At 45.6% G+C, this 26,597-nt stretch overlaps 1 protein-coding gene across 4 annotated transcripts in view; it reads right to left on the bottom strand.

Moving 5' to 3' along the window:
- ANKRD6 (ankyrin repeat domain 6) overlaps positions 1-26,597 on the bottom strand; it is a gene marked incomplete at its 3' end in the record, with an annotated part of 86,820 nt that overhangs the window by 57,455 nt on the left and 2,768 nt on the right. For all 4 annotated transcript variants that reach the window (XM_082855260.1, XM_082855259.1, XM_082855258.1 and 1 more), the window contains exon 2: positions 3,017-3,115. In XM_082855260.1, coding sequence (XP_082711386.1) covers positions 3,017-3,115 — 99 coding nt within the window. The remainder of the gene's footprint in view (positions 1-3,016; positions 3,116-26,597) is intronic.

The raw sequence follows: 26,597 nt of genomic DNA on the forward strand, positions 1-26,597 counted from the left end.
AAGACAGGCCTTAAAAAGGATCAGGTGCTTCCGTGGGATGGGCTGCCTCTTTATGGCATCATCAAGCTAAGTGTTTATGGCATCATCAAGCTAAGTGACTGAGCCCAGTGCCTTGGCAAGTATAGGCACCTGAGAAGTATTTGTTGAATGACTGACTACAAAGAAAGAAGCAGAAGGAAAGTGCTGAAGCTGGAAACTTGAAGACCCAGCAATCTTGCACTTTGGCACTTCGGTTTGGAACAGGCAAATCGTGTTCCAAAGTGACGGCAACTGTCTGCAAAGTGCATGAACTGCCAGCTCTCCATTTTTCTAAGACGTCAGTGTTCCTTACTTTGGGATTTCAAACGATTTGCAACCACTGAGGTCTAGAACTTTGTTCTGAAATACTTTTAGTGTTCTCTCCTACATGGCGAAAAAGAGTGAGCACAAATGTGGGCAGATTCCAAAGCCAAGCTCATGGGAGAAACCCCAGTCATGCAAGGGTGGACCATGCCCCTCTTCAGGAGGAATCCCTCCCAGGTGCCACAGGCAGACATGTTGCAAGGAAGCTCAAGACAGGGTAGGTGCACAAAATAATTGCTGACCTCTTTTTCTCTCTCTGATCTTCCAGGGTTCTTCCTAGCCTTGCTTCTCTGGTTTTTCTTATTTTTCTCTTCCTTCATGCCTTTTACTGTGGCCACGGGGTCCTGGACTATTTCTGAGGTGGGGGCCGTGTGACTGCTCATTGACCAATCAGAGATGGCCTTAGAGCTCCAATGAGAGTTGACAGGGTTGGCAGGAGGCAAGAGGGAACTTGCCCCTGGAGTTGCATATTCTAAAGAACTGGTTTCCACAGGTTCAAATTCATAATAATCCCACTCCAGGGCACTGGAGGTCATTCTTCAACTAATTCTCAGTCTTTACCATGACATAAAGCACAGTATCTGTAGAACACGAAGTTAGGAGTAAATTCTTCATAACATTAACCTTCTCTATCGCTACCCATCACCCAAGACAGGTAACTTCTGAAATGATTTTTTTCCAATACTTCATCTCCCACCAGTTTCATAAAGAGTTTTCTTCCTTGAATTCCTACATGAGTTTCAAGGCTGACCAACAAGCACAGTAAATGTATAGAAGACACACATGAACCATATTCTGGCAAATGCATTACTTCAGAACTAGTAAAGATCAATTCTACGTTCTCCATTCCCAGCTGTTTCTACACTGTTTTGTTGTTCGTTTTGTTTTGTTTTAAGCTACCTGGGAGAAGCAATGTACGCATCGTCTAGACCAAGGGAAAGATGCAAAAAAAAAAAAAAAAAAAAAGATTTCAATAAGTGAAAGAGTTCCTCTCTGAACGTAGAGCTGGCTTTCCTTCTGCGGCCATGTCCCCCTTTGGCTGCCTTGGCTCCTGAGTTTTTACTTCCTATCTTGCCTGATATAAACAGCAGTAGTTCTAGAAAGTCAGCATGGCTTTTGCTTCAGGAGAACACAGTGATACTCGCAGCTCAGGACCTGAGACAGGAGTGTTGGGTCAGGATGGGTTAGCATGCCTGGTACTGCAGCCTTGCCACCGTGGCAAGCAAGGGCTTCAATTATACAGAGAAAACCAGATGCAGTCTGACATATTTGCACCAAGCACTGAATGCCCTGCGTTTCCTGTGGTCAGAATCTCTTCTCTCTCCCTGTATTTTTACTCCTGTCATGTAAGGATAAGATATAATCAGGTATGTTATGATGGCTACAGTGCAAGGAAAGAAAAAAGTGTTGTGACCCAGGGTAGAAATCAACAGCTTAAAGCTAGATCAGCATCTTTTGAAAATAATATCCTTGATGACTCAATAGTTTCCAAACATAACCAGAAATTTATGAATGACACTGACAGCCTTATGCCCGTGTCTATGACATACTTGGTTATTTCTTTGTGAATGCTGTCCTTCTCAACTGGTGTGTTTGCCAAGTTTTAGGACATTACACAGAGACTCAAAGAAAACTCGAAGCGCTACGGTAACCCACACCCTAGCCCACCTGAGTGTCTGAAATCTGATAACGTTCTGTAACCACAGAGATTACAGGTGAATCTGGAAGGGGTTTATAAATACTAACTCTCCAAGATTCTGTGTTCCTCACAAAAGTTCTTTCTCCTTTGAGTCCTACTATACAAATTAGAGTTAGAAACAGAATTGAAAGTCTCTGAAAATAGCTTCCAATCAGATTATCATTAGGATATTTGCCTAATAGCTCACTGGACGGCAATTTACATAATCTTTTCTACATCCCCTTCTTAGAGAGTTCACCCTCTTCAAAGACCCAACAGGGCCACCCTATGCACTAGGTGACCCCATGCCAGCCACTGCTGATTTACTCAGGAATGGATTCTTGACTCCAAAAGAGCCACTGGAATCTCTTTCTAGATAATTTGACTAAAGAAACTCAGAGACTGAGTTTCAATCATGGCAGAGCACCAGAGTGAACTCTTTCTGGAGGCCTCCTTTTTCTCAGATTCCATGAGATCAGTGTGCTGTTGTTTCTTTAAATAGGTCCTTTTTAGCTGAATGTATACAGAATAAGAGAAATCAAGGCGAGAAAATTAAAAAAGTAAGTTTTTAAGCCTCACCTTTTCTCCAGTTATAAGTTTGGTCAATGACACATTTCCAGCAAGCCTTGCCCATACTCGTGTGTGTGTGTGTGTGTGTGTGTGTGTGGTGTGCTCCTTCATACTGAGACAGGACACAGACAAGATGCCCTTCGAGGCTCTGCACTTGAATAATACTAGACAGGAAATACTACCACTAGATAGGAACCATGATGGAAAGACCAGCTCACACTCCCAAACTCAACCTTGCTACTAAGAATGGGGCCCACAGCAGACCTTCAAGAGGAAGTTCTTCCCACCAAGATGAAGCTACAAAGTGCTGGAGAGCATCTCCTACCGCCCCCTCCCTCCCCTCATAGCTAGTTACATGTTGTGGGATTTGAGGCAGACAAGCCCCCTTGACAACCATGCCCTGATAGAATGATGGCTTCTACTCACATCGTCCTGGACATCGAGGTCGCAGCCAGCCTTCAGCAAGATCTGGACCACAGAAAGATGGCCCTTATTGGCAGCAAGATGCAAGGGGGTCCGGCCATGCTGTCAATGCAGAGCAAACACTGATTTCAGAACAAGACGTCACGCGCTCTTCCCCTGGGGGCGGGGAGCCTAGAGCAAGGTTTGCACAGTGGCGCTCCCCGCCACCCCCACACCCCCCCCCCCGTTCAGTTTGGCAGGAGATTCTTATGGATTCATCCGGAATTCAAGTTTGTCTTGGTTAACCTTGGCTATTGGCACTGTGATCAAGGAACAAAATATGCTCAAACTGTGGAGACTTCCCTTAGTGCATAATTTCCACTCCCCGCTCATCCAACCGGCTAGTAGGAAAGTGAGGGCTTTCAAGTTTTCTCTTATTTCCCCACTGGTTTGATAGTCAGGGATGGTGAAGTGGCCACAGTGAATCTGAGGGGGTAAGAGATGGGAGGGCAGCAAAGAGTCAAGCTAATCAGCCCCGGAGAAGTCTAGTTAGTAATTCCTCACAACTGAAACTGATGGACAAACCGCTAGAACACATTCCTCCCTCTTTAGAAACAAATTTTTAAATTACAAAGTATTTCAGCCATTCAAAAATATGAACATTTTAAAATGTACACAACCACCAATCACTTTAAGAAAAAATTAGAGAAACCGTAGCCGTTCCTCGTGAACCCCTCCCAGATCTCATTTCCCCTCAACCCCGAGGTAACCGCTCAATTTGGGATTCGTCATTCCTGTTCCTTTTATTACACTTTACTACACGTTTGTAGCCACGCATAATAGACGAACATCGTTTTGCTTGTCTTCAAACCTTACATAAATGGTATTAAACTGTACAATGTCATTTGGCAAGTTGGGGGGTCCAACATTATATTTTTGAGTTTTTTAAAAATATTGTCACATCATTCACTCATTCTCCCACTGATGGGTTCCAGGTTGTTCCCAGTGGCTGGCAGAACACACGTGAGTGCACGTCTCCTGTGCACCTGAGCGGGCTTCTCAGCCCTGCTGGTGGGTCATAGAGATGACCGCTCCCTGCAAGCGGGCTCCTGAGCTGTGACACTGAGGGTCGCACTCAGAATAATCCTCTTCAGTGTAAATCAGTTTCCACCTAGAGAACTGACCTTGCCAAACGCCTAATTCTCCAACTTTTGAAGGAGCCATTATGTTGCCTTTGCTTTCTCCCTCAAGTTCACAGTGAAGAAACGTTCCCACCCCAGCTCCAAACAGCATTTAACCATGCACGGCCCCACCTGTGCTGAAACACTCCCAGGGGAATAAGGGTCTCACACGGCCTGAGTCCTCTCTCGCATCTTGGTAAAACTTCCCAAAGGCCTTTACTGATATTCTAGCAGGATAAACCCATTTATGATCTCGATCAAGCGCCAGTTTGCCGTGGGTAACTAGCCTTGCAGGAAAACAAGATGGCAGACAATAAAGGATCTTAACTTCAACCCGCGAAATGCAATCAAAGCATCAGAATGATTCTGGAAAGAAAGAGGTCAGAGCTCACTTTAAAATTAGAATTCTTAATTAAGAAAAAAGTTTGTCCTAAGAAAGTGGGCTATAAAAAGCCTGCATAAAAAGGCAACGTCTGAGATGAGATGAAAGCGTGACCTGCCTTGGCTGGCAACTGTGCTCAGCGCGGGCCGCTTAACCTTGACTCCTCCGACGAAATGTCCACAGCTGATGAGATGGAGCCAGAGAGCCTGCTTCCCCCCTCGCTGGGCCTGGCCCCGGGCTCCACCTGTCCTGCGTCCTCGTCCAGGTCATCGGATCAGTGACCTTCACAAGGCTTCTAGAGCATCCTGAAACAAGGGGAAGCCCACTGCATTTGTGAGGAGAAAGACGTGTGTGCTGTGAGGAGGGCTGACAGGATGGCGGGACACAAGAGCTTCTGAGCATCTGGAAAGTGCAGACCGTGCGGGCAGAAGCTGCCCCGACAGAGGCTGGGAAGGAGGCCACAGGCCGAGGAGTAGCTGGTGCCACAGGTCAGGGGAGCCCCAAGGAACATCCTGTCAGCAACCAGATATTACAGTGTGGAAGCTGAGGCCCAAGGAGGCGAAAGGGTCTGCCCAAGTGAACACCAAAGAATCAGAAGATGCAGAGAAGGAAACACCGATGTGGTTCCAACCAGGCCACGTCTGGAGGGCACTTCAGAAACTACAGATTACTAACGAGGCGGCCCTGGACTGGAGGCAGCTTCCCCCTCCAAGGTCAGCAGAGTCCCCTCTGTGGAGAAAAGAGAGGCCAGAGGCACTGGAGCCCGACAAGCCTCGTTCAAATCCAGGCTCTGACTAGTAACACCTGTGAGATTTTGTGCAGGACACTCTCCTAAGCCCCTTTCCTCATCTGTGAAACAGGAACGGTCTCCACTACTCACCCCGCAGGCTTCAAACAGGATAAGTGAGGGAACGCCCACCATCCATCACGGGTTTCCTTCCCTCCAACTGTCCCCAGCCTCGCCCCTGAAGACACCCCAACTGCTGCCTCTCCTCCCTGACACCCCTGCACCGTTGCCTCGGAGACAAGTGAGATGTTTTCAAGGGCACAGACCTGGGAGAAGACTTGGACCTTGGGTCACCTGGATAGCCAGGTGGGCCCTTGCCAGAGGGTTTTGAAATACAAGGTCCCACGTCTCCACGTCTCTCTGGAAGGGGCTTCTTTACTGAGAAAACCCTTCTCCAGTTCTGCGAGAAGAAATGTTCACGGCTGCCTTCTCCACACCCACAGCACTTCGGCTCCCCTCAGGGAACCACCAGTCCTGTTCTGAGGGCCCTTCCCACAAGGCCGTGATCTCCCCGAGTGCGGGACTACACCTCAAACCAATCCCGGCGCTCCTCAACCACAGGGCAGGCCGGGCCTCCCAGGGTCACTGGAGCAAATTCCACAGTTCCACGCTTGACCAGAGACAAGGCGGGCCCGGCGGGCTGCAGCCTCCAGGTTCGGGGACGTCTCAACCCCTCAGAGGAGGTGTAGGCATCCTGGGGGTTTCACGAGCATCTGAGCAGCTGCAACAGTGACACAGGGGCTCCTCTGAGGAGGGTCAGTGCCCCCCTTGCATGTCTGGCTCCTTTTCTGGCATCCGGTAAAACTGTAGCGAGTAGCAAAGGCGGTAGTAACTGGTTTCCCATTGACCCTGAAGCTGTCCACTCCTGTTCCCTGGACTCTCCTAACACAACCACACACACACACACACACACACACACACACACACACACACACACACACACACCACCCACCCAGAAATGTGGTTGGTTTTCCAGAACATTCTGTAGTGAAAAGCAACAGAAGTAGAGCCATTCAGGGGAGTAGCTGCTCCCACCCAGCACACAGGGATACCCCAAGGTCATGCCTGTCAAACGCAGAAGGCTGAAACCACCCTAAGTGTGAGGGGGCAAATAAAAACTGATCCTTAGAGGGGTCTTTGAATGACCTGTACTTAAGGGTACAACCGGTCTCAACCTCCACGCCCCTAGGAATGGCCAGTGGAAGACATGGGAAGAGGAGAAAAGACCGTGGACCATGAATGATAAGAGGAAGAAGTTTCTGAAGCACTGGTTTGTCCTAGGCCCTGCCTAATTCAAAGACCAGTTTAACCCAACTCAACCCAGGCCCTGGTGAGCCCAGCAAGACCAATAGCAACAAGGATGAGAGCAAGGGCCAGCAGCAGCTAACATTTATGGGGCGCTTGCGGCATGGCAGGCGCATCTTAAGAGTTTTACATGTATTAGCTCATTCAATCTTCCCAACGACCCTAGGAGGTAGGCAGCATTATTAAGCCCATTTTACAGATGAGAAAACTGCAGCATAGAGAGACAGTCACTTGTTCAATGTCACGCAGCAGGTAACTCGAGTCTGGATTCACCCCTAAGCCATCTGACCCCAGCCCGCATGCTCTGGCCCACCACACTCCCTGCTAGCTGCTTCCTGTGGGAGGAGGCACTCCCCTAGCAGAGGGCTCCACTCTCAGGACGCTCCCGCGGCTCCCAGATGATCGCCCCTGAGGGTGCTTGCAAATTACCTGGTTTCCTCAGAATCTCCAGATGAGGAGAGAGGCTGTCCATTCTCACTGTACATCTGAATCGCCTGGGGAGGTTGGTCTGTGTGTCTGTCCACCCGTGCTGATGCCTGAGGCCTTCCTCCAGAGTTGCTGACTCAGTGCTCTGTGGGGCGCAGGCAGCAGGGGGTGGTTATACATCCTCCCCAGGTGATTCCAATGAGTGACCTGGGCTGAGGAGGGGCCGGAATAATCCTCCCCAGAGCAGCCACAGGCCCTCAGGTGAAACCTGCCCAGTGGGGACCGTTCCAGCAGGAGTCATTCCTCTCGGTACATTCCTCATGACGCTTTCGTCCCCAGCTGTCAGTGCAAAACACTAAAAGACTGCATCTCCTCAACCCAGAACTTTCTGTATCTTAAGAGAGTATATAAACGATACAATGACACTACTAAAAATTCGGAAAATGAAAGCAAATCATCTGTGATTCCACCACCCCTACAAGGATCATCGTCTTTACCCCGTCTCTTCCACTGCATCTTTTCTATTGGTGCTTTCGCAGTTACATTCACAGGTCACATGAAACTAGCTTGCTTGTGCATTAATAGCGGTCCTCAAACTTTATTGGGCAGCAGAGGCTTGTTAAAGACAGCTATCTGGGCCCCCTTCCAGGGTTTCTGATTTTGTAGGTCTGGGGTGGAGGCTGAGAATTTGCATTTCTAACAAGTTCCCAGGAGAAGCAGATGCTGCTAGTATAGAACCACATTTTGAGAGCCACTAACGTAAACCACCGGTTTTCAATGCCCTTCCACATTAGAGTCACCTGAAAATATTTTTAAGATCTCAAATTTCAACCCCAGATTCCACCAGCCTAGGGTGGGGTCTTGGAGTGGGTGTTTTTTAAGTTCCAGGTGATTCTAACGTGCAGCCGGAGGTTATGAATCCCTCATTGCATGCTTTAAATGTGCTGGTCCCTCCAACCTGCCCTGGGGTCAGGATGGGCCTTCTGAGAACAGCGAGGGGAGAGAGGGTGCAGGACCCTGCAGAGAGCACATTTCCCTGATCCAACCAGGGAGAGGCAGAGGCTTGGAGCGCACTCACTTCCAGGGAACTGAATGGCAAAGGGCCTTGAGACGTAGCCAGGCAACAACAACAAAAAAGTGGCCTCACTGTCAACAGCTCTGGGCTCTGGTCTGGGTGCTGCTTTGTTCTGGCATGTTGAGCCCTGCGGGTCCCGATTTCCAGCAGAACTGCTGCATGGTAACAGAAGAGTGACTCCCGTTCCAGCAGGTGACCCGTAAATTACACTCTCAGGTGATCATAAAGGGCGCTCAGAATGAAAAGTCCCTGCTACTCGTTTGGAAGAGCCTAACTCCCAGCTGGAGGGGGTGGGGCTCGGTCAGGGAATATTCCTGGAGAAGAATTTCTGTTCAGATAAAGATCTCCCACCAACAAGGGAGCCCGGCCAAAGGTAACCAGCTTAAAATACACCTTGAAAGAAAGTGGAGGTGTTTTGTTCCTCCCTGTGTTCACATGTGGCACTTAATCCCTCTCACCAGACACTCCAGGTGGACCAAGGTATTTACACTGGAGACACCTCCCTCGGGAGGGGCGGAGCCCCAGGGAGGCGAACCAGGGGTAACCTGAGAACCACAAGCCACCGAAACAAGCCTGGAAAGACTCTCTCTTCCTACAGACTCCATGGTACCCGAGAGTCCTGCCCTGTGACCCTGGTCACTCATTACTCCAGTCAGGACCTGGAAGATGGGTCACAGCTTCCTTCTCCTGCTTAGGTATCTCAGATCCTCCTTACTAAAGGGCAGGCCTTTCACACTGACAACACTCGCCCCATGAACACCTGCCCCATGGGTGCTGAGCCCTGACTCCTCAAGGAAGCTGCCTGGTCTAACAGAGTGGACCTGAGGAGTGAGAAGAAAGGGTGCTTAGCCATTCCTGGAACAAAATGATATGCTTTTGCTCAAGCTCACACAGACACACGGGGCAAAAGGAGGCTAAAGGAATTGAGACTCATTAGCTCAACGAAATAAAACAATTGAGCCATCTTAACTGGGTGTGGTTACAAGGAGGGCAGTTGCAGAGATGTGACCCACATGAAGGGAAACAGTTCAACAAGAAGAATTTAGGTATAACCTAAATTAGTGTAATAATTTCAAAATGACAACACTTCCTTTCTTCAGATCATGAGAAATACAATAGGTCAGGATCATGCAGTCTTTTGAGGCGAGTAAAGTCTGTCTGTATTACCTGCAGCATTAAGGAAATAGGAAAGAGAGAGAGGAAGCAAGAAAGTTGTAACAGTAGTAAAGTAGGAGTGGCACATACTTTAGAAACAATATAATACTCGGATTGAAAAGGGTCTTTGAGAATTTAATTTGGAGAGGATAAGTAAGGCTAGCAGAGGGTCAGTGATTTTCAAGAGCTCAAGTTTTATTTGTGGCAGAACAAATAACAGCTGGAATCCTGGCCACTTGGCCCCTTGTTCCGGTTTTAAATTGTATTACAGGGCTCCCCACAAACTTTCTTAGGTGTCCCCAGGGTCCCCTTATCATAAACAGTATTCCCAGAGCTTCGACTGCCTGGAATGGTGTCGATTTGGGTCCAAAACTTCAAAGTCCTTCTCAGGCTTATGATTCAATGAAAACACAGTTATCAAGATATTCAGGGGAGAAAATGGACAAAGAAAAAGTGCCACGGATAAAAGGAAAGTGAGAAAATAAAACTTTACGTTTAAAAAAAAATGTATAGTGTAAAGAGACTTCAGAACTTTCTTTCCTTTTTGGAAATGTGATTTGTCTACCTGCCTACTTGAATGAGTGACACATCACATCTTAATCAGACCGTAGGTGACAAGAAACAGCGAGGGAATACAGTCCTTGGATGACAAAAATCAGGATCCAATACAATCTCAGATTGGAAGGACAGGCTAATTTTAACAAGACAAAATGTAATGGGGGCAGATGTAAAATTCCTGCGCTGGCGGGGGTCAACAGTCCAATCATACTCGGGCAGGGCTACTGGGATTGTCCTCTAAAATAACAGTCCTTCCTTTTAAAACGGTCAGTGCCAAAAAGCTTCATAATGTTTCTCTAAGTCTTACTTTGGGGAGGGCCTAATAATCATAAATAATTGGGAGAGATGATTTTAAATGTGTATGGTTAGGAATCAATTATTCAAACATAATGGCTTCATTAATAAGAAAATTCCTTTTGAGGTGATACAGAAACTGTTAGGGTTGGGCTTGCTTCTAGAAAGGTCCACCAACCAGAAGGACCAAAATATTTCAAGCAACTTAATTGGCTGTAAAGAATCCCATTGGTTAGGGACTTCCCTGGCGGTCCAGTGGCTAAGACTCCGCGCTCCCAATGCAGGGGGCCTTGGTCTGGTGCCTGGTCAGGGAACTAGATCCCACATGCCACAACTAAAGACCCCGCATGCCACAACTAAAAGATCTCGCGTGCCACAACTAACAGATCCCGCGTGCCGCAACTAAGACCTGGCGCAGCTGAATAAATAAATAAATTAATTTTTAAAAAAAGAATCCCATTGGTTCCTATAGTACATCTATTCCTAAGTTAGAAGGTATCAGTTAATGGCCTCCATGCTCCTTACAGGTAGCTACTTAGACTACATTTTCAATACGTTGAAACATTGACAGAGCAAAGCACAGTGGTCCAATGCCTGATGAACTATGGCTGAGAGGTAAGAACTGTCCTCTCTTATTTCCTGATTTTTATTGGAATCATTGCCTTTTCAGCAATTGTTAATATAATCACGTGGGTTTTTTTCCCTTTTAACCTGTTGGTGTAATGAATTACGGAACCATCCTTGCATTCCTGGATCAAACTCTACCTGGTCACATTGTACTACTCTGATATGTGCTGTATTTTACTAAGTAAGGTTATTAAGAATTTTTGTTTCTAATTCACAATTGGGATTGCTCTATAGTTCTTGTATTATTTCTCTCACTCTCATTTATATTTACCTGGTTTTGGTATTAAGGTTGCACTGGTTTCATAACACAAATCCAGCTTTCCATTTTGCTCTATGCTTTACAATAGTTTAAACAACATTGGAATTGGTTTTTTGTTAAAATACAGCACAGGGCTGTGAAACCATCTGGCTCTAGCGCTTTTTTAAAGGTTGCATCTTTAATCACATTTCTAATCTTTTCTATGGTAATTAGACTTTAAGTTTTCTGCTTCTTGGGTGAACTAAAAAATTTTTTTTGTTATGGTTAAATATACATAATATAAAATTTACCATTTTAACCATTTTTTAGTTTATAATTCAGTGGCATCAAGTATATTTCCAATGTTGTGCAACCATCACCATTATTCAATTCCAGAACTTTTAATTATCCCAAACAGAAACTCTGTAGCCATTAAACAATAATTCCCCTCTCCCCCAGCCCCTGCTAACTTCTATCCTACTTTTCTTTTCTTTCTTTTTTATTACTTTGGCCTCACCACATAGCATGTGGGATCTTAGTTCCCCGACCAGGGATCAAACCTGGGCCCTCGGCAGTGAAAGCACATAGTCCTAACCACTGGACTGCCAGGGAATTCCCCCCACGCTACTTTTCCTCTCTATTAATTTGCCTATTCTAGGTGCCTTATACAAGTGGAATCATACAATATTTGTCCTTTTGTGTCTCTCTTATTTCACTTAGCATAATGTTTTCAAGGTTCATCCATGTCACAGCATGTATCAGAATTCTATTCCTTTTTAAGGCTGACTAATATTCCACAGCGATAAGGTGGCTGTCTGTAAGCCAGGAAGAGGGCCCTCACCAGGAACCAAATCTGCCAGCACCTTTATCTTGGACTTCCCAGCTTCTAGAACTGTGAGAAATAAATGTTTGCTGTTTACCCACCTAGTCTGTGGTATTATGTTACAGCAGCCTAAACAGACTAAGACAACTATTGATATGGGGATTACACTGATTGATGTAGAATCAGCCTTGCGTTTTCACTTGCTCATGGTGTAGAATTCTTTATACGTTGCTCTATTTGATGGAAACACAGGCTGGAAGAAGACCAGGCATAGTCACCACCTACTCACCCATCTTGGTTTATATCCTCGGTTTATAACAACTTACACATGCAACAGCCAGTTCTCACTGGAAACAAACCAACAGGCCTGCTGAGAAAGAATTTTCAGTCTCCAAACAAGTTCCTGGCTTCATTTATTTTCTGAAACCGAAGTCATTACAGCTTAAGAGTAAGAAAAGAGAAAGAAGAAAACTAATAGAGAATCCACCAACAGACCGTCTGCACTGGCAGCTGAGCAGAGGCCCAAGTGGGCAACTCAGCAGCTTCCAAAGCTTCTTTCCTCTCTAGCTTCCTTATTTTATAGCAACCCTAGAGCGTGGATGAGGTGATGACACTTCGTGGAAGTTTCACAACAGGACGATTACTGGCCTGGAAACCCGTGATCCTCCAATGCGTTTCGTTCAGGAAAGACACAGGTACTTAGGGGGTGTTACCAGCACATTAATCTGGGCTATGAAAGTCAGCTGTGCAGCTTGAGGCTTCCGTTTTCAGCGCAGACTCCTAAGGCAACAGAGCATACGCTGCACAGACAGACCCAGGGATGGGACATGCAGCTGACCTGCTGTGTGAGCACCCCGGTACGGACTGGGCCTCTGGGCCACCGCACCCAGCAGGCCTGCCCGGAGCTGGGGAAAGAGGGCCTGCCTTCACCCCCGCTGAACACCACTGCAGACACAGCAAGAGGGCAACAGAAGAGGCCCCGCAGAGCGAGGCACCCCTCCCAAGACCTCCCCAGAGGCCACGAGCAAGCCGCCGAGAGACTCAGGGCCGACCCCGGACTCCCGTCCCAACAGCAGCGACGGCTGCCTCTCCTGAGGTGCTTGAGTCAGTGTTAAGGGTCCATCCCCGACGTTCCGAGGCTTGCTCTCCTCAGTCACAGCACGTCTCCCCCTCAGGCCAGGCAGGGACTTAAGTCTGACCCATGACACCAATTCTTACACTGCCCTCTCCCTCCCCCAAAGGAGCATCTCCGGGGGGCGCCCCCTACCTTGGCGGCAAACACTAGCTTAACTAACACCCTCATCATCCTAAGTGAACCCTCACTGAGGCTTTCCTAGTATTAACCCAGCAACGTGCCACGCACGTCTCACAGGCGGGCCACACGACAATTCACAGCATGCATCTGCCTTCCCACGCTCAAGACGTGGATCTCCTGCAGGTGAACTCGTTTCTAGCTTGCGTTACGGCATCGATAATATCAGTACTCCGTGGTGTTCCACAAAAAGCGCCATGAAATCCAGGCACCTAACCACCGACTTGGCAGCGCTCTGCAGAGAGCACTGCCCCGTCCCACACACGGGGCTCCAGGCTCCCGGGAGGAAGGCCCGGAGCAGTGAGCTGGTAACCAGCCGGCTGCTCGTTAGAGTCATGGGGGCTCTGAAACAAGCCCGGCCACACCCCACATCAGTTAAATCAGAACCTGGGCATCAGTATCTTTTTAAGGCTCTCCAGGTGATCATACATGTGGTCAATACTGAAAACTGCCGACCTACCGAGGGGAACTTCTGTGCCTCTGAGGACCACGGATGCAAGTGAGAAAACAGTGATTATGATAATAACTACCCTCCTCTGAGCTCGTTCTACATCCTTACTACACTGTACAAGCACTCTGCATGGATCACCTCATTTGACCCTGACAGCAAATCCCCGAGGTAGGGGTTAGGCTGATTTTACAGACAGGAAACCAAGGTTCAAGGAGGCCAGGGTCACAGAGATGGTGAAGTGATTCTCTGCCTCTGCTCTCGGGAAGGAAAAATTGGGAGATTTTTAAACGGGTGACAAAGTCATAGAGACAGGAAGTGGAGGTGTGGTTGCCAGGGCCAGGGGGGTATGGGGTGGAAGTGTTTAAGGGGTACTGAGTTTCCGTCTGGAAGATGAATTCTGGAGATAGATGGGGCTGGTGGTTGCACAAAAAGGTGAATGGACTTAATCCCACTGAACACTTAAACACAGTTAAAGTAGTAAGTTTTGCGTTATGTATATTTTACTATAATTTTTAAAAATGAAAAGAATTTAAAAATAAAAATATAAAGTGGGTGAAAGCGAGAGAGATAAGTGCCCCATTTCAGGCGCAGTGCAATTCCAGGTCATCTCCGGGTTACCTTCCTTGTCTTTGAGCTATTTCACAAGTCTGTAAGTCTTAGAACCCTGAGGGTGATGCCAACAAATTGTGTCTAGCAGATTCAGTGTATACTGGCCAGTTTTATACCTAATAAGCAAATTTATTTCCACTTTCCCGAGACCTGCATATTTGTAATTTTCCGCATTCTCTTTTGAAGCAGTTGCAACATCTTACTGGTTCCCTCACTAATTGATTAAATAAAATCTGAACACGTGTTCGTTTTATAAGAGTTGCTCAGAATTACCACCATATGTCAAGTTTCCCTGATTTCTGACAATAAACTACAAAGGCCTGAGTTTGCCCGGTGGAGATTTTCTTCCCACAGGGTGATGCTTCCAGCTGTTGGAGAACAAAAAGAGGATTTTCTGTGTGACCTGACGTGTAACTCCGCACCCTCAGGGCCCCCATGGAGCGTGTGGACCCAAGAGCAGGACCGGGGCTGCATCAGCCCTGCGCAGGCCCAGCCCTCACTCAGGAGGTGAGAACACACTGGCTACTGGGTGTGAGATGCGAAGTCCCAGGCCGCCTTGGGAGGGTGAGGAAGGGGAGGAGATGTGTGGAGACTCCCACCACTGACCTCCCATCAGCCACCCCTTGCTTTTCCCCCTGACTCCCGGGAAGCTGGCACTAGACACAGGCCAGAGCTGGTGAAAAAGAGAAAACTCTATGAACCCACGCCGAAGGGGACAGGAACAAAGGCCAAATAGAGCCACTGCCGAGAACTCCTGGCAAGGAATGGAGAAAGGCAGGATAAATTCGGAAGAAGGGCCAGGAAAAGAGGGAGGAAGGAGGGGCTGGTATAGCACTGGTCACAGCGCGCTTAAAGGGCAGTGTTCCCAGGCCCCCCTCTCTCTGCCGGGAGAGTGTACCCCAGTGCAAGCTCCACGCAGAGCCGTTCTGCTCCAGCTCTGAAAATTACAAGGGCCTGCCCTGTAATTATGCCCTGCCCCATCAGTGCCACTCACAGAAACCTGTCCCACAGACAGCACCACGCTGTGGAGTAAGACCTCAGGACAAGGTCAGTAGCTGCCACATAATTTCTAAGAGCAGAAGATAAACAGCATCTAAATGCCCATCAATAGGGGATGGGTGAAGCCAATTACGGTTCACTGAAGAAAAGCAAAGGGAAGAAGGGTGTGTATAGTGTCCTACAGTTTGTACAGAAGCAATCTGTGGGGAAATACATAGAGATACATCTATTTGCACATATACGCATAAACTATCTCAGGAAAAAAACGCAAGAAACAGGTAACACAGGTTGCCTTCAGAAAAGGAGACACTGAGCCGCTGGGAGAGAGTGTGAAAGACTTATCAACTTTTTGTGCCTTCTGTTTTAGAACCATGTGAATGTTAATATTACCTGTTCAAAATATTTAAATTGGTGATATCTTTTTTTTTTTTTTTTTTTAATTTTTGGCTGTGCCGCGCGGCATGTGGGATCTTAGTTCCCCAACCAGGGATCAAACTCGTGCCCCCTGCAGTGGAAGCGTGGATTCTTAACCACTGGGCTGCCAGGGAAGTCCCTTTTATATCTTTTTAAACAAATGTATGGAGTCTTCTGGAAGAAGCATGCGACAGACAACACGTTCTCTCAAGTGGACACTTCATCTGATCAACGGCCTCGTAAGCGTCTATTTCTCACGCCGCCCTCCTCTTGGGGACTGGGGATTGGCAGCTTTCAGGAAAGGACTACACACCAACAGGCTGGCGAACAAGTTCAGACCCACCCCACTCCAGTAAGTCCTAATATTAGACACACTCCCACAGAATCAAAACCAAAGCAAATGAACATCAACAAAAAAGATCCTTGGCTTCCACTGTTCTGGCTGCATTTCTTGAGGCCGTGAACGTACAGCATTTATCCACCTCCAGCCTTCCCTTGGGAGTGGCTGCTGAAAGTATCCGCCAGCCCTGCATGCTCTTCATTTCTGCAGACACGATCAAAAGTCATGCTTGGGAAAGTGACGTTACTACAATCAAACCATTTGCAGTTCTCTTTTTAAAGGTTTAAAGTTTATATTTAGTGGAGCATAGTCATTCGCTAGTAATGGGATACCTGATATGAAAGCTCCACAGGAGCCACAAACAACCTATAAATGTGTCGGGGCCCAGGTGAGGCCACCCAAAATAGGCCTCAATAGCACAGTGATTATTTTGAATTAAAGTTACTTGAGGGCTTCCCTGGTGGCGCAGTGGTTGAGAGTCCGCCTGCCGATGCAGGGGACACGGGTTCGTGCCCCGGTCTGGGAAGATCCCACATGCCGCGGAGCTGCTGGGCCCATGAGCCATGGCCGCTGAGCCTGCGCGTCCGGAGCCTGTGCTCCGCAACGGGAGAGGCCGCAACGGTGAGAGGTCCGTGTACCGCAAAAAAAAAAAAAAAAAAAAAGTTACTTGAGAAATAGCCGGTGAGAAAAAAGACTTTAAAAAAACACTCTGACCACCCCACCTCTTTCTCTCTGAAAGCTAGAGAATTCAAGGCTAAAAATAGCTGTATAAGCAAACTTCTTCCTGAGTCTGCTTTCCCAAGTACAAGCCCCTTTGTTTTGTTAACTCTTCACAAATAATTGTTCCTCTGTCTAAGAATGATATATAAACAAACTGCTTTGGTCACTGTGGGACGGGGTGGGCGGGGATCCCGTTTCTGTGAGACCTCTGTGTGTATGAATTAAATTCTTTTCTCCTGTTGATGGGTCTTGTGTCAACTTAATTATTAGACCAACCAAAAGGACTTCGGGCGGGGGGTGAGGGGAAATTTCCCCCTCCCCAACAAATGCCTAGAACAAAGTTATTAAACCCCCTTAAGTTTATTTCCTTATATAACAATTACTATATTTAGAACAGCTATCTTTTAAAAAATCAAGGTATGAATTACATTCAGTAAAATTCACCATTTTTAAGTATTCAGTTTGATGCGTTTGGATCAATGTATAGAATCATAGAAAACCACCAGTGCAAGCAAAACAGAGATTTTCATTTCCTCCCCCAAATTTCCATCTGCTTTTCTTTCTCCCCGCCCCCCCACCACCACCCCGGTCATCCCTTTCTACCATCCCTGGTCCCTGGCAATCACTTATCTATTTTCTGTTCCTATAGTTTTGACTCTTCTAAAAAGTCCTACAAAGGGAATCACACTGTGTGTGGCCTTTTGTGTCTGGCTTCAAATGTGTAATGCTTTGAGAGTCATTCATGTTCTTTCCTCTATTGGTAGCTCAGTCCTTTCTGTTGCTGAATAGCATTCCCCAGTATGTTCATCAATTCAGCAGCATGGATGAGAGGAGGTTTACTTTAAGGAATTGGCTCTTGCCGATTGTGGAGGTTGGCAAGTCCTAGCTGCAGGTAGGCAGGCAGGCTGGAAGCAGAATTCTCTCTTCATTCAGCGCTGGACACCGCTACACAGTTGTCATCTCGTTTAATCCTCACAGCAACCCCGCAAGGTGGGGGATTAGCCTCATTTTTCAGACGAGGGCACTGACTGGCCTGTGTCCTCCCCTCAGGACTCCCTGCCTGGTACTCGGACCACGACTCTCAGACCATAAGATATGCTGGTTGTTGCATCATCAGGACTGCCTGGTAATAACGTCTGCCACATCCAGCGCTTACCATGTGCCAAGTGCTGTTCTAAGTACCCTGCATAATTGATTCCGCTGGTGCTGAAACAACCTCATGAGGTAGCCAGTACTACCTAATCCTCATTTCAGAGGTGAGGATATGAATGACAAAGGGAACAAGTAACTTCCCCAAGATCACAGAGCTAGTAAATACGCTGGCGTTTGAACCCAGGCGAGTCTGGCTCCTGGGTCCAGGTCATACCCTCTGCACTACACTTCCTTGGTCGGGAATTCCTGAAGTTGCTTGAAAACTCTGGGAATGGTGTGTCTGTGGTGTTGGAGGTGGGGGGCAGAGAAGGCCTTTGGCCTAAGCCCCTCCCACAGGACGACCTCTTTCTCTGTGTGCCTTGATGTGGAGAAGCAGCTGGGGAAGGGTGGCTGGCGGGGTGCTGGAAGGAACAGGGACTGCGCAGGTGCCGTCCTAGCATGGGCCTCGCAGCCAGACAGGGCTGGTTCCCCCCGGGGTTACTGACCACTTAACTGGGAAGTTACTCAACTGCTCGAACTGCTTCCTGCTCAGCGCCTCCCTTTCCCCTTTGGTATCACACAGACAGGAGCACAGGCTTTTGAGCGGCGAGAATTTCAGTGAGATGGTAAATATACAGCACTGGGCCAGTGCTGGCACAGACACTCAACACACATTTCTGAACTTGAATTCATGTTTCACAAATTACTCAAGTAATATATGCTTGTTTTAATAAGGGGAAAAATACAATGGAAAAATCTATAAAAGCAAAGCTAATCATCTTCACTGCCAGGCAAACGGCGTCAGCAGTCTATTGTGTTCCCCACGGTTCTCTGTGCTCACACAAATAGAGGCAGGCTGGCAGACAGAAGTGGACTTGCGCTTTAACCAAAATGCATCAGACTGTACCCATCACTTGCTACTTTCCTATTTGCCGTTTTCATTTATCAATGGATATAACTGGTCAATATAAATGTAACTCTTTTCCAAGTTCTTTGTGCATGAACATGTATGCAAATGTAACATTTTACATAAATTACATAAATTAGATACACATGACATTGCGTAAGTTTGCATACGGTCTTTAGTTCTTTTTTCTCCTTGCCTTCCTCCCTTCCTTCCCTTCCTCCATGTTTTACCCCCTCCATGTTGCCACCTGCTGAGTTTTCTGCCCATCCACTCAGCAGTGAACTCTGGGGGGCTCACTTTCTATGCCTTGAGGCCCTGCGGTCTGTACTTCTTAATCATCTAAATCCTATGTCATTACTCAGGGGTGGTGGTAGGTATCAAATAGAAGTTTGATAAACATTAATTTTATGAATGAAACTGCATTTTTCTTAACTAAAGCTGCATCAAATAACCTCTGTCTGGTTACTTTCAGAGAAAACGAAAGCTGTGGTGAAACATCCCAAGGACCAGCTTCCTAAAAGTTCTTTAAAAAGATACTGGAGTGGGACTTCCCTGGTGGCACAGTGGTTAAGAATCCGCCTGCCAGTGTAGGGGACACGGGTTCGAGCCCTGGTCTGGGAAGATCCCACATGCCGCGGAGCAACTAAGCCGTGAGCCACAATTACCGAGCCTGTGCTCTAGAGCCCACGAGCCACTAACTACTGAGCTCGTGTGCTGCAACTACGGAAGCCCGTGCACCTAGAGCCCATGCTCTGCAATAAGAGAAGCCACCGCTTGACGCAACTAGAGAAAGCCCGTGTGCAGCAACGAAGACCCAACACAGCCAAAAAACAAACAAATAAATTTACTAAAAAAAAAGTTGCTAAAAAAAAAAGAACGAAATAATGCCATTAGCAGCAACACAGGTGGACCTAGAGATTCTCATACTGAGTGGAGTAAGTCAGACAGAGAAAAACAAATATATGATATCACTTATATGTGGAATCTAAAAAAAGAGTACAAATGAACTCATCTACAAAACAGAAATAGGTTACAGATGTAGAAAACAAACTTATGGTTACCAGAGGGTAAGTGTGGGGAGGGATAAATTGGGAGATTGGGATTGACATGTACACACTATTATATATAAAAGAGATAACTAATAAGGACCTACTGAATAGCACAGGGAACTCTACTCAATGCTCTGTAATGACCTATAGGGGAAAAGAATCTAAAAAAGAGTGGATATATGTATATGTATAACTGATTCACTTGCTCTACAGCAGAAACTAACACAACATTGTAAATCAACTATACTCCAATAAAATAAAAAAAAAAAAAGAATTTAAAATGTTTAAGTGTACTTGCTACACCAATTCCCAGTTCCCAAGCCCACTGCCTCTGATGACTTGCCCTGTGCATGGCAACTCCACTCGTGCTTGGTGGATAGGGTATCATACCCACACACTACTAGCTACCAGGTAAAATCCCCATGAGGACAGAAGAGGCTGCCCTTATCTGAGGCGCCTGGTGTAACAGAGATGACATCAGCATGGGAGCCAGGAGATCCCGGTTCTGGTGCCACCTGTGGCATGCCCTAGCTTGTATGTCACTTCCCTTTTGGGGCCTCCATTTCCTCACAAGTCCAAAAGAAAAAGCTCATGGAGTTCTGGGGATGAGCAGCACATATACGAAAATAACTTGCAAAGTACAAAACGTTACACACATGTACAATACACTATTGGGAAAGCGCTTTATTAAAGTACCTGGGCACATGAGTTACAAGTACCTGGGCACATGAGTTACTAGTCAGTAAAACATTAGCAGATTATATCTCCTATGTGTAAGATGCCAAGGAAGATGCTCTAGTAACAAGCAGCCCACAGGATGTTCCCAACCCAAAGTCATAAACACACAGGGAAAACATGGTGTTTAAGAGCAAAAACTCTGGAGCCAGATGGCCAGGGTTCAAATCCCAGTCCTGAAACTTTCTGAAACTTTGGGAAGGTTACCTCACCTCTCCTTGCCTCAGTTTCCTCATCTGTATAATGAGAACAGAGTTGTGGTGAGGTTTAGAGGACTTAATCATTGTAGACTCTTACAAGAGTAGCTGACACCTAGTAAGCACTGAGTATAAGCAACTTACACTAAACAACATTGTTCCCCTCACTGGACACACATGGGGCCTAATGAGTGAGTACTGTGCTAGGCACTGGAGGGGTTAAAAAAACAGACCCAATATTTTGTGCCCACTTAGATTTTATAACTGCAGCCACATGTGTTATCCCATTTAGGCCCTATGGAAATCCTCTAAGTTTGGGGAGGAAAATGAGACCTGTAAAGTGAAGAAATTTGCCTACATCTGTGCTTCTCAGCAAGGGGCAATTTTGCCCCCCTCCCAGGGGATATTTGGCACGGTCTGGAGACATTTTTGATCGTCACAACCAGGGAGAAGGGAGTACCATGCATCTAATGAACAGAGGCCAGAGATGCTGCAAGGCAGTCTACTATACATAGGACAACCTCCCACAGCAAAGAATTATCTGGCCCAAAACATCAATAGTACAGAAGCTGAGAAACTCTGGCCTACATGAACAAGCAGTTAATAAGCAGTAGAGCAGACACCTGTAACAAAGTCTTTGGATTCCAAATCCAGAGCTTTCCTTCTGTGTCAAACACAGAGAAACACAAAAGAGAAACTGGCCCAGGTCAGAGTGATAGTCTGCTGGGGAGTTCTGAGCACCCACAGAGTGGTATGCAATTATGAGGGACTCAGAGCCAACGCACAGCAAGTGCTGCACCAGTGCAGAGGAGGTGAGTTCCACGCAGGGCACCTGCACAGAACCATTCTCGGTGGACTTCCTGGTGGTGGAGGCTCATGAGCTGGGTTCTGAGTAGGCAGGCCTTCGGGGGCACAGTGGATACAAAAGGCCTTTCAGGAGGCAGCTGCAAGTTAGAATCTATGAGCTGACTTCCCAACAGCAACACTCAAAAACAATAAAACAAAATTGCCTTCGAAGTTCTAGGTTTCATACCAAATTGTCAATTAAATGAGAGGGTAGAATAAAGATTCTGTTTTCAGATATGCAGACTCTCAAAACATTTGTCTCCCATGTTCCCTCTCTTAGGAAACTGCCAGAGGATATGCACCACCAAAATGAGGGTGACATGGGTTTTGGCAAACAGGGGGTCTAACACAGGGGAGAGGTGAAAGGAATTCTCAGGACGACTCCATGCATCAGAACTAGAGAGTAGCCCAGATCAAACTGGAACAGAAGGATGGATGACTCCAGAAGGGATATCTCCAGGAAAAGAATAAAACTGGTAAATACGTGATAGGCTTAATCATGGAAATTACACTAAGAACTGGTTTTGTTTTGTTTTTCCGCAGCGACGCTGCACGGCTTGCAGGATCTCAGTTCCCTGACCAGGGATTGAACCTGGACCATGGCAGTGAAAGCCTGGATTCCTAACCACTAGGCCACCAGGGAACTCCCCCTAAGAACTGTTTTACAGAGTTGAAAGGTAGAGGAAACATCTAACTATAAGTTTGAATAAAACTAAACAAATTTAAAAATCAAGGCAATGATCAAGTTCAGGGAAAGCAGCAAGTTATACAAACAATGGAAATGTAATGATAGTACAATTACTGGCTCACCAGTGAAGAGTATTTATATAAACACACTAATTGTGGATCTGCTCCAAAATTGTGATACAACTACATAGGGAGAAATGTGGGAGAGAAAGGGGCAATAGATTGTGTCTAAAATTGATTAGTCTCTCCTGTGCGCTCATTCTCAGGAAGGCATTCGAGCTGTGCTGTTCAATATGGTAGCCAATAAATGACATATGGTAGATTATTGATGAAGATAACAAAATAAGTTTTATAAGATTTTTTCATAAAGAAGACATTTTATTATGTTTGGTTTGACAGTATACTATATAAAAAATCCAAGGGGGGCTTCCCTGGTGGCGCAGTGGTTGAGAGTCCGCCTGCCGATGCAGGGGACACGGATTCGTGCCCTGGTCCGGGAAGATCCCACATGCCGCGGAGCGGCTGGGCCCGTGAGCCATGGCCGCTGAGCCTGCGCGTCCGGAGCCTGTGCTCCGCAACGGGAGAGCCCACAGCAGTGAGAGGCCCGCGTACCGCAAAAAAAAAAAAAAAAAAAAAAAAAAATCCAAGGTATCTATGAAAAAAAATGTTTTAACATCTTTACTGGAGTATAACTGCTTTACAATGCTGTGTTAGTTTCTGCTTTATAACAAAGTGAATCAGCTATACATATACATATATCCCCATATCTCCTCCCTCTTGCGTCTCCCTCCCACCCTCCCTATCCCACCCCTCTAGGTGGATACAAAGCACAGAGCTGATCTCCCTGTGCTATGTGGCTGCTTCCTACAAGCTATCTATTTTACATTTGGTAGTGTATAGATGTCCATGCCATTCTCTCACTTCGTCCCATCTTACCCTTCCCCCTCCCTGTGTCTTGAAGTCCATTCTCTACGTCTGCGTCTTTATTCCTGTCCTGCCCCTAGGTTCTTCAGAACCACTTTTTTTTTTTTAGATTCCATATATATGTGTTAATATACGGTATTTGTTTTTCTCTTTCTGACTTACTTCACTCTGTATGACAGACTCTAGGTCCATCCACCTCACTACAAATAACTGTTTCATTTCTTTTTATGGCTAATATTCCATTGTCTATTATGTGCCACATCTTCTTTATCCATTCATCTGTCGATGGACACTTAGGTTGCTTCCATGTCCTGGCTATTGTAAATAGTGCTGCAATGAACATTGTGGTACATGACTCTTTTTGAATTATGGTTTTCTCAGGGTATATGCCCAGTAGTGGGATTGCTGGGTCGTATGGTAGTTTTGTTTTTAGTTTTTTAAGGAACCTCCATACTGTTCTCCATAGTGGCTGTATCCATTTACATTCCCACCAACAGTGCAAGAGGGTTCCCTTTTCTCCACACCCTCTCCAGCATTTATTCTTTGTTGATTTTTTGAGGATGGCCATTCTGACTGGTGTGAGGTGATACCTCATTGTAGTTCTGATTTGCATTTCTCTAATGATTAGTGATGTTGAGCATCCTTTCATGTGTTTGTTGGCAATCTGTATATCTTCTTTGGAGAAATGTCTATTTAGGTCTTCTGCTCATTTTGGGGTTCGGTTGTTTGTTTTTTTGATATTGAGCTGCATGAGCTGCTTGTAAATCGAAATTATTAACCAATTAAAAAATGTAATAAATTTGAAAGTCCACATGATGCAAGTGAATATTAAATACCTAAAATTAAGCTTGGTATTATGTTTATATAATAATATATACACATAATATATGTACATATATATAATAATATATGAGTGTTTATATATGTGTGTTTATATAATAATATAAACACATAATATATATGTTTTAATATAACTAAACAAATTAAATGTAACTTCAACTTGTGGAGCCTTAAAAAAAACCAAACAATATGGTAGTCCAGCCACACATGGCATTTAAACTTAATTAATTAAATTTAAAATTCAGTTCCTCAGTCATCCTAGCCACATTTCAAGTACAGCCAACCCTTGAACAACATGAGGGTTAAGGGTGCCAACCCTCCGCGCTGTCAAAAATCCGAGTATAACTGATATTCATATTCCCAGGTCCTCCATACCCATGGTTCCTCAGTATCTGCGGCTGCAAATCCGCAGATTCAACAAACCACCGACCACATGGTACTATAGTATTCACTATTGAAAAAAATGTATGTGTAAGTGGACCCGCCCAGTTCAAACTCTTCTGTTCAACTGTACTTAACAGACATGTGTTGCTACTCTGTTTAGACAGCACAGATATTGAACATTTCACCATCACAGAAAGTTCTCTCAGACAGCACTGCACTAGAGGGTGTACCACAACAAAACAAAGAAGGAGAAAGACACTGGGGCCCAGAAAATACAAAGTCAACATATATAAAAGCGGTAAGGGGAATCCCTAGGGTAAGAGTAAAGGCAGATCCTCAGACAGCCGCCAGAGGCTGAGAGCCTCCAGTGCAGACTGAAGCAGGGGAAGGGGCTCCAGGGGACAGCTCTTCCAGGAGAATCAATGGAGAGACGACCGAACATTCTGTACATCCAGAGATTACACAGATGGGGACGATTAGTGACAGTAAGAGACAAAACTAAAGAAATAAACATAAGACAATTATAAACACCAGGGTAAACAAATTATTGCAAAAAAGTTAATGTTATGATAGTACCTACCACAGGGCTCAGCTATAACTGGAATAAACTGGTTAAAATATGTAAAAATGAAATGCTGAGGTCATTGTTATGAAAGTATGTGTGAGAGGGCAGGAGAGGGAAAGAAAGCTAAATCTTAAATCATCGCTTTTCACATCGTTAAACAGATAATGCCAAAAATGGAAAAAATCAAGATTTAGCAGTATCACGATATCTTTATGGATGTAAGCACTAAAAGAATCTACTGGATTTCCCTGGTGGCGCAGTGATTGAGAGTCCGCCTGCCAATGCAGGGGACGTCGGTTCGTGCCCCGGTCTGGGAAGATCCCACATGCCATGGAGCGGCTGGGCCCGTGAGCCTGCGCGTCCAGAACCTGTGCTCCGCAACGGGAGAGGCCACAACAGTGAGAGGCCCGCGTACCGCAAAAAAAAGAATCTACCAAAAGAGTTGAAAGTAATTGCCTACAGAGAATCAAAACTGGAAGGCAAACATAGTAAAAATATCTGATGCTTTAACTTATGGGTATGTGCAACATAAAAATTAAAATATACCTAAATTGTTTTTAAATTAAAAATTGAACTGATTAATCAAATTAGTAGTATTTGCATATTCATTAGAAATATTAAAATAAATGCCAGGGGGGAAAAAAATCTGAAAAATTTAAAAGTTTTTCCTGCAGAGGAGCAGATTGGAGTTTTTGTCAAAACCCTTCTTAACGGTATTTGAACTTATTCTTTTAAAGCTTCTATGTGCATGCTTTACTTTGATAATTATTAAAAAGCAAGTGATGTAAAAAAAAATAATAACAAGCATTGGTGAGGACACAGAGACTGGAAGCTTCATACACTGCTGTTGGGAATGTAAAATGGTAGATACTCTGGAATATAGCTTGGCAGTTCCTTAAAACGTTAAACATAGATTTACCATGTGACCCAGCAATTCCACTCCAAGGTGTCTACCCAAGAGAAATGAGAACAAATATGTTCACAGCAGCATTATTCGTAATAGTTCTAAACCAGAAACAACCCAAAATGTCCATCAATTGATGACTGGATAAACAAAATGTGATATATGTATACAGTGGAATAATATTCTGCAATAAAAGAAAATGCATGCTACAACACAGATGAACCTTGAAAACAGTAGGCTAAATGAAAATACCCAGACACAAAAGACCACATAATGTATAATTCTATTTATATAAAATGTCCATAAAAGGGAAATTTGTAGAAACAGAAAGTAGATCAATGGTTGTCAGGAGCTGGGGATGGGAATGGGGAATGAGAGCTAAGAAGTATGGAGTTTCTTACTGGGATTCTAAAATTAGAAATGTACTAAAACTAGAACATGGTGTTGGTTGCACAACTCTGTAAATACATTAAAAATTATCATATTTCAGGGACTTCCCTGTTGTTTCAGTGGTTAAGACTCCACGCTCCCAATGAAGGGGGCCTGGGTTCGATCCCTGGTGGAGGAACTAGATCCCGCACGCCGCAACTAAGACCTGGCGGAGCCAAATAAATAAATACTTTTAAAAAAATTATCAAATTTCACACTTAAAATGGGTAAGCTTTTTGGCATGTAAGTTATACCTCAATAAAGCTGTTTTTTAAAAAGCAAATGATACTGTTTAAAAAAGAGAACTTGCA

This window comes from Leucopleurus acutus (genome assembly GCF_964270905.1).
Source record: "Leucopleurus acutus genome assembly, chromosome: 15".
NCBI classification, from domain to species: domain Eukaryota; kingdom Metazoa; phylum Chordata; class Mammalia; order Artiodactyla; family Delphinidae; genus Leucopleurus; species Leucopleurus acutus.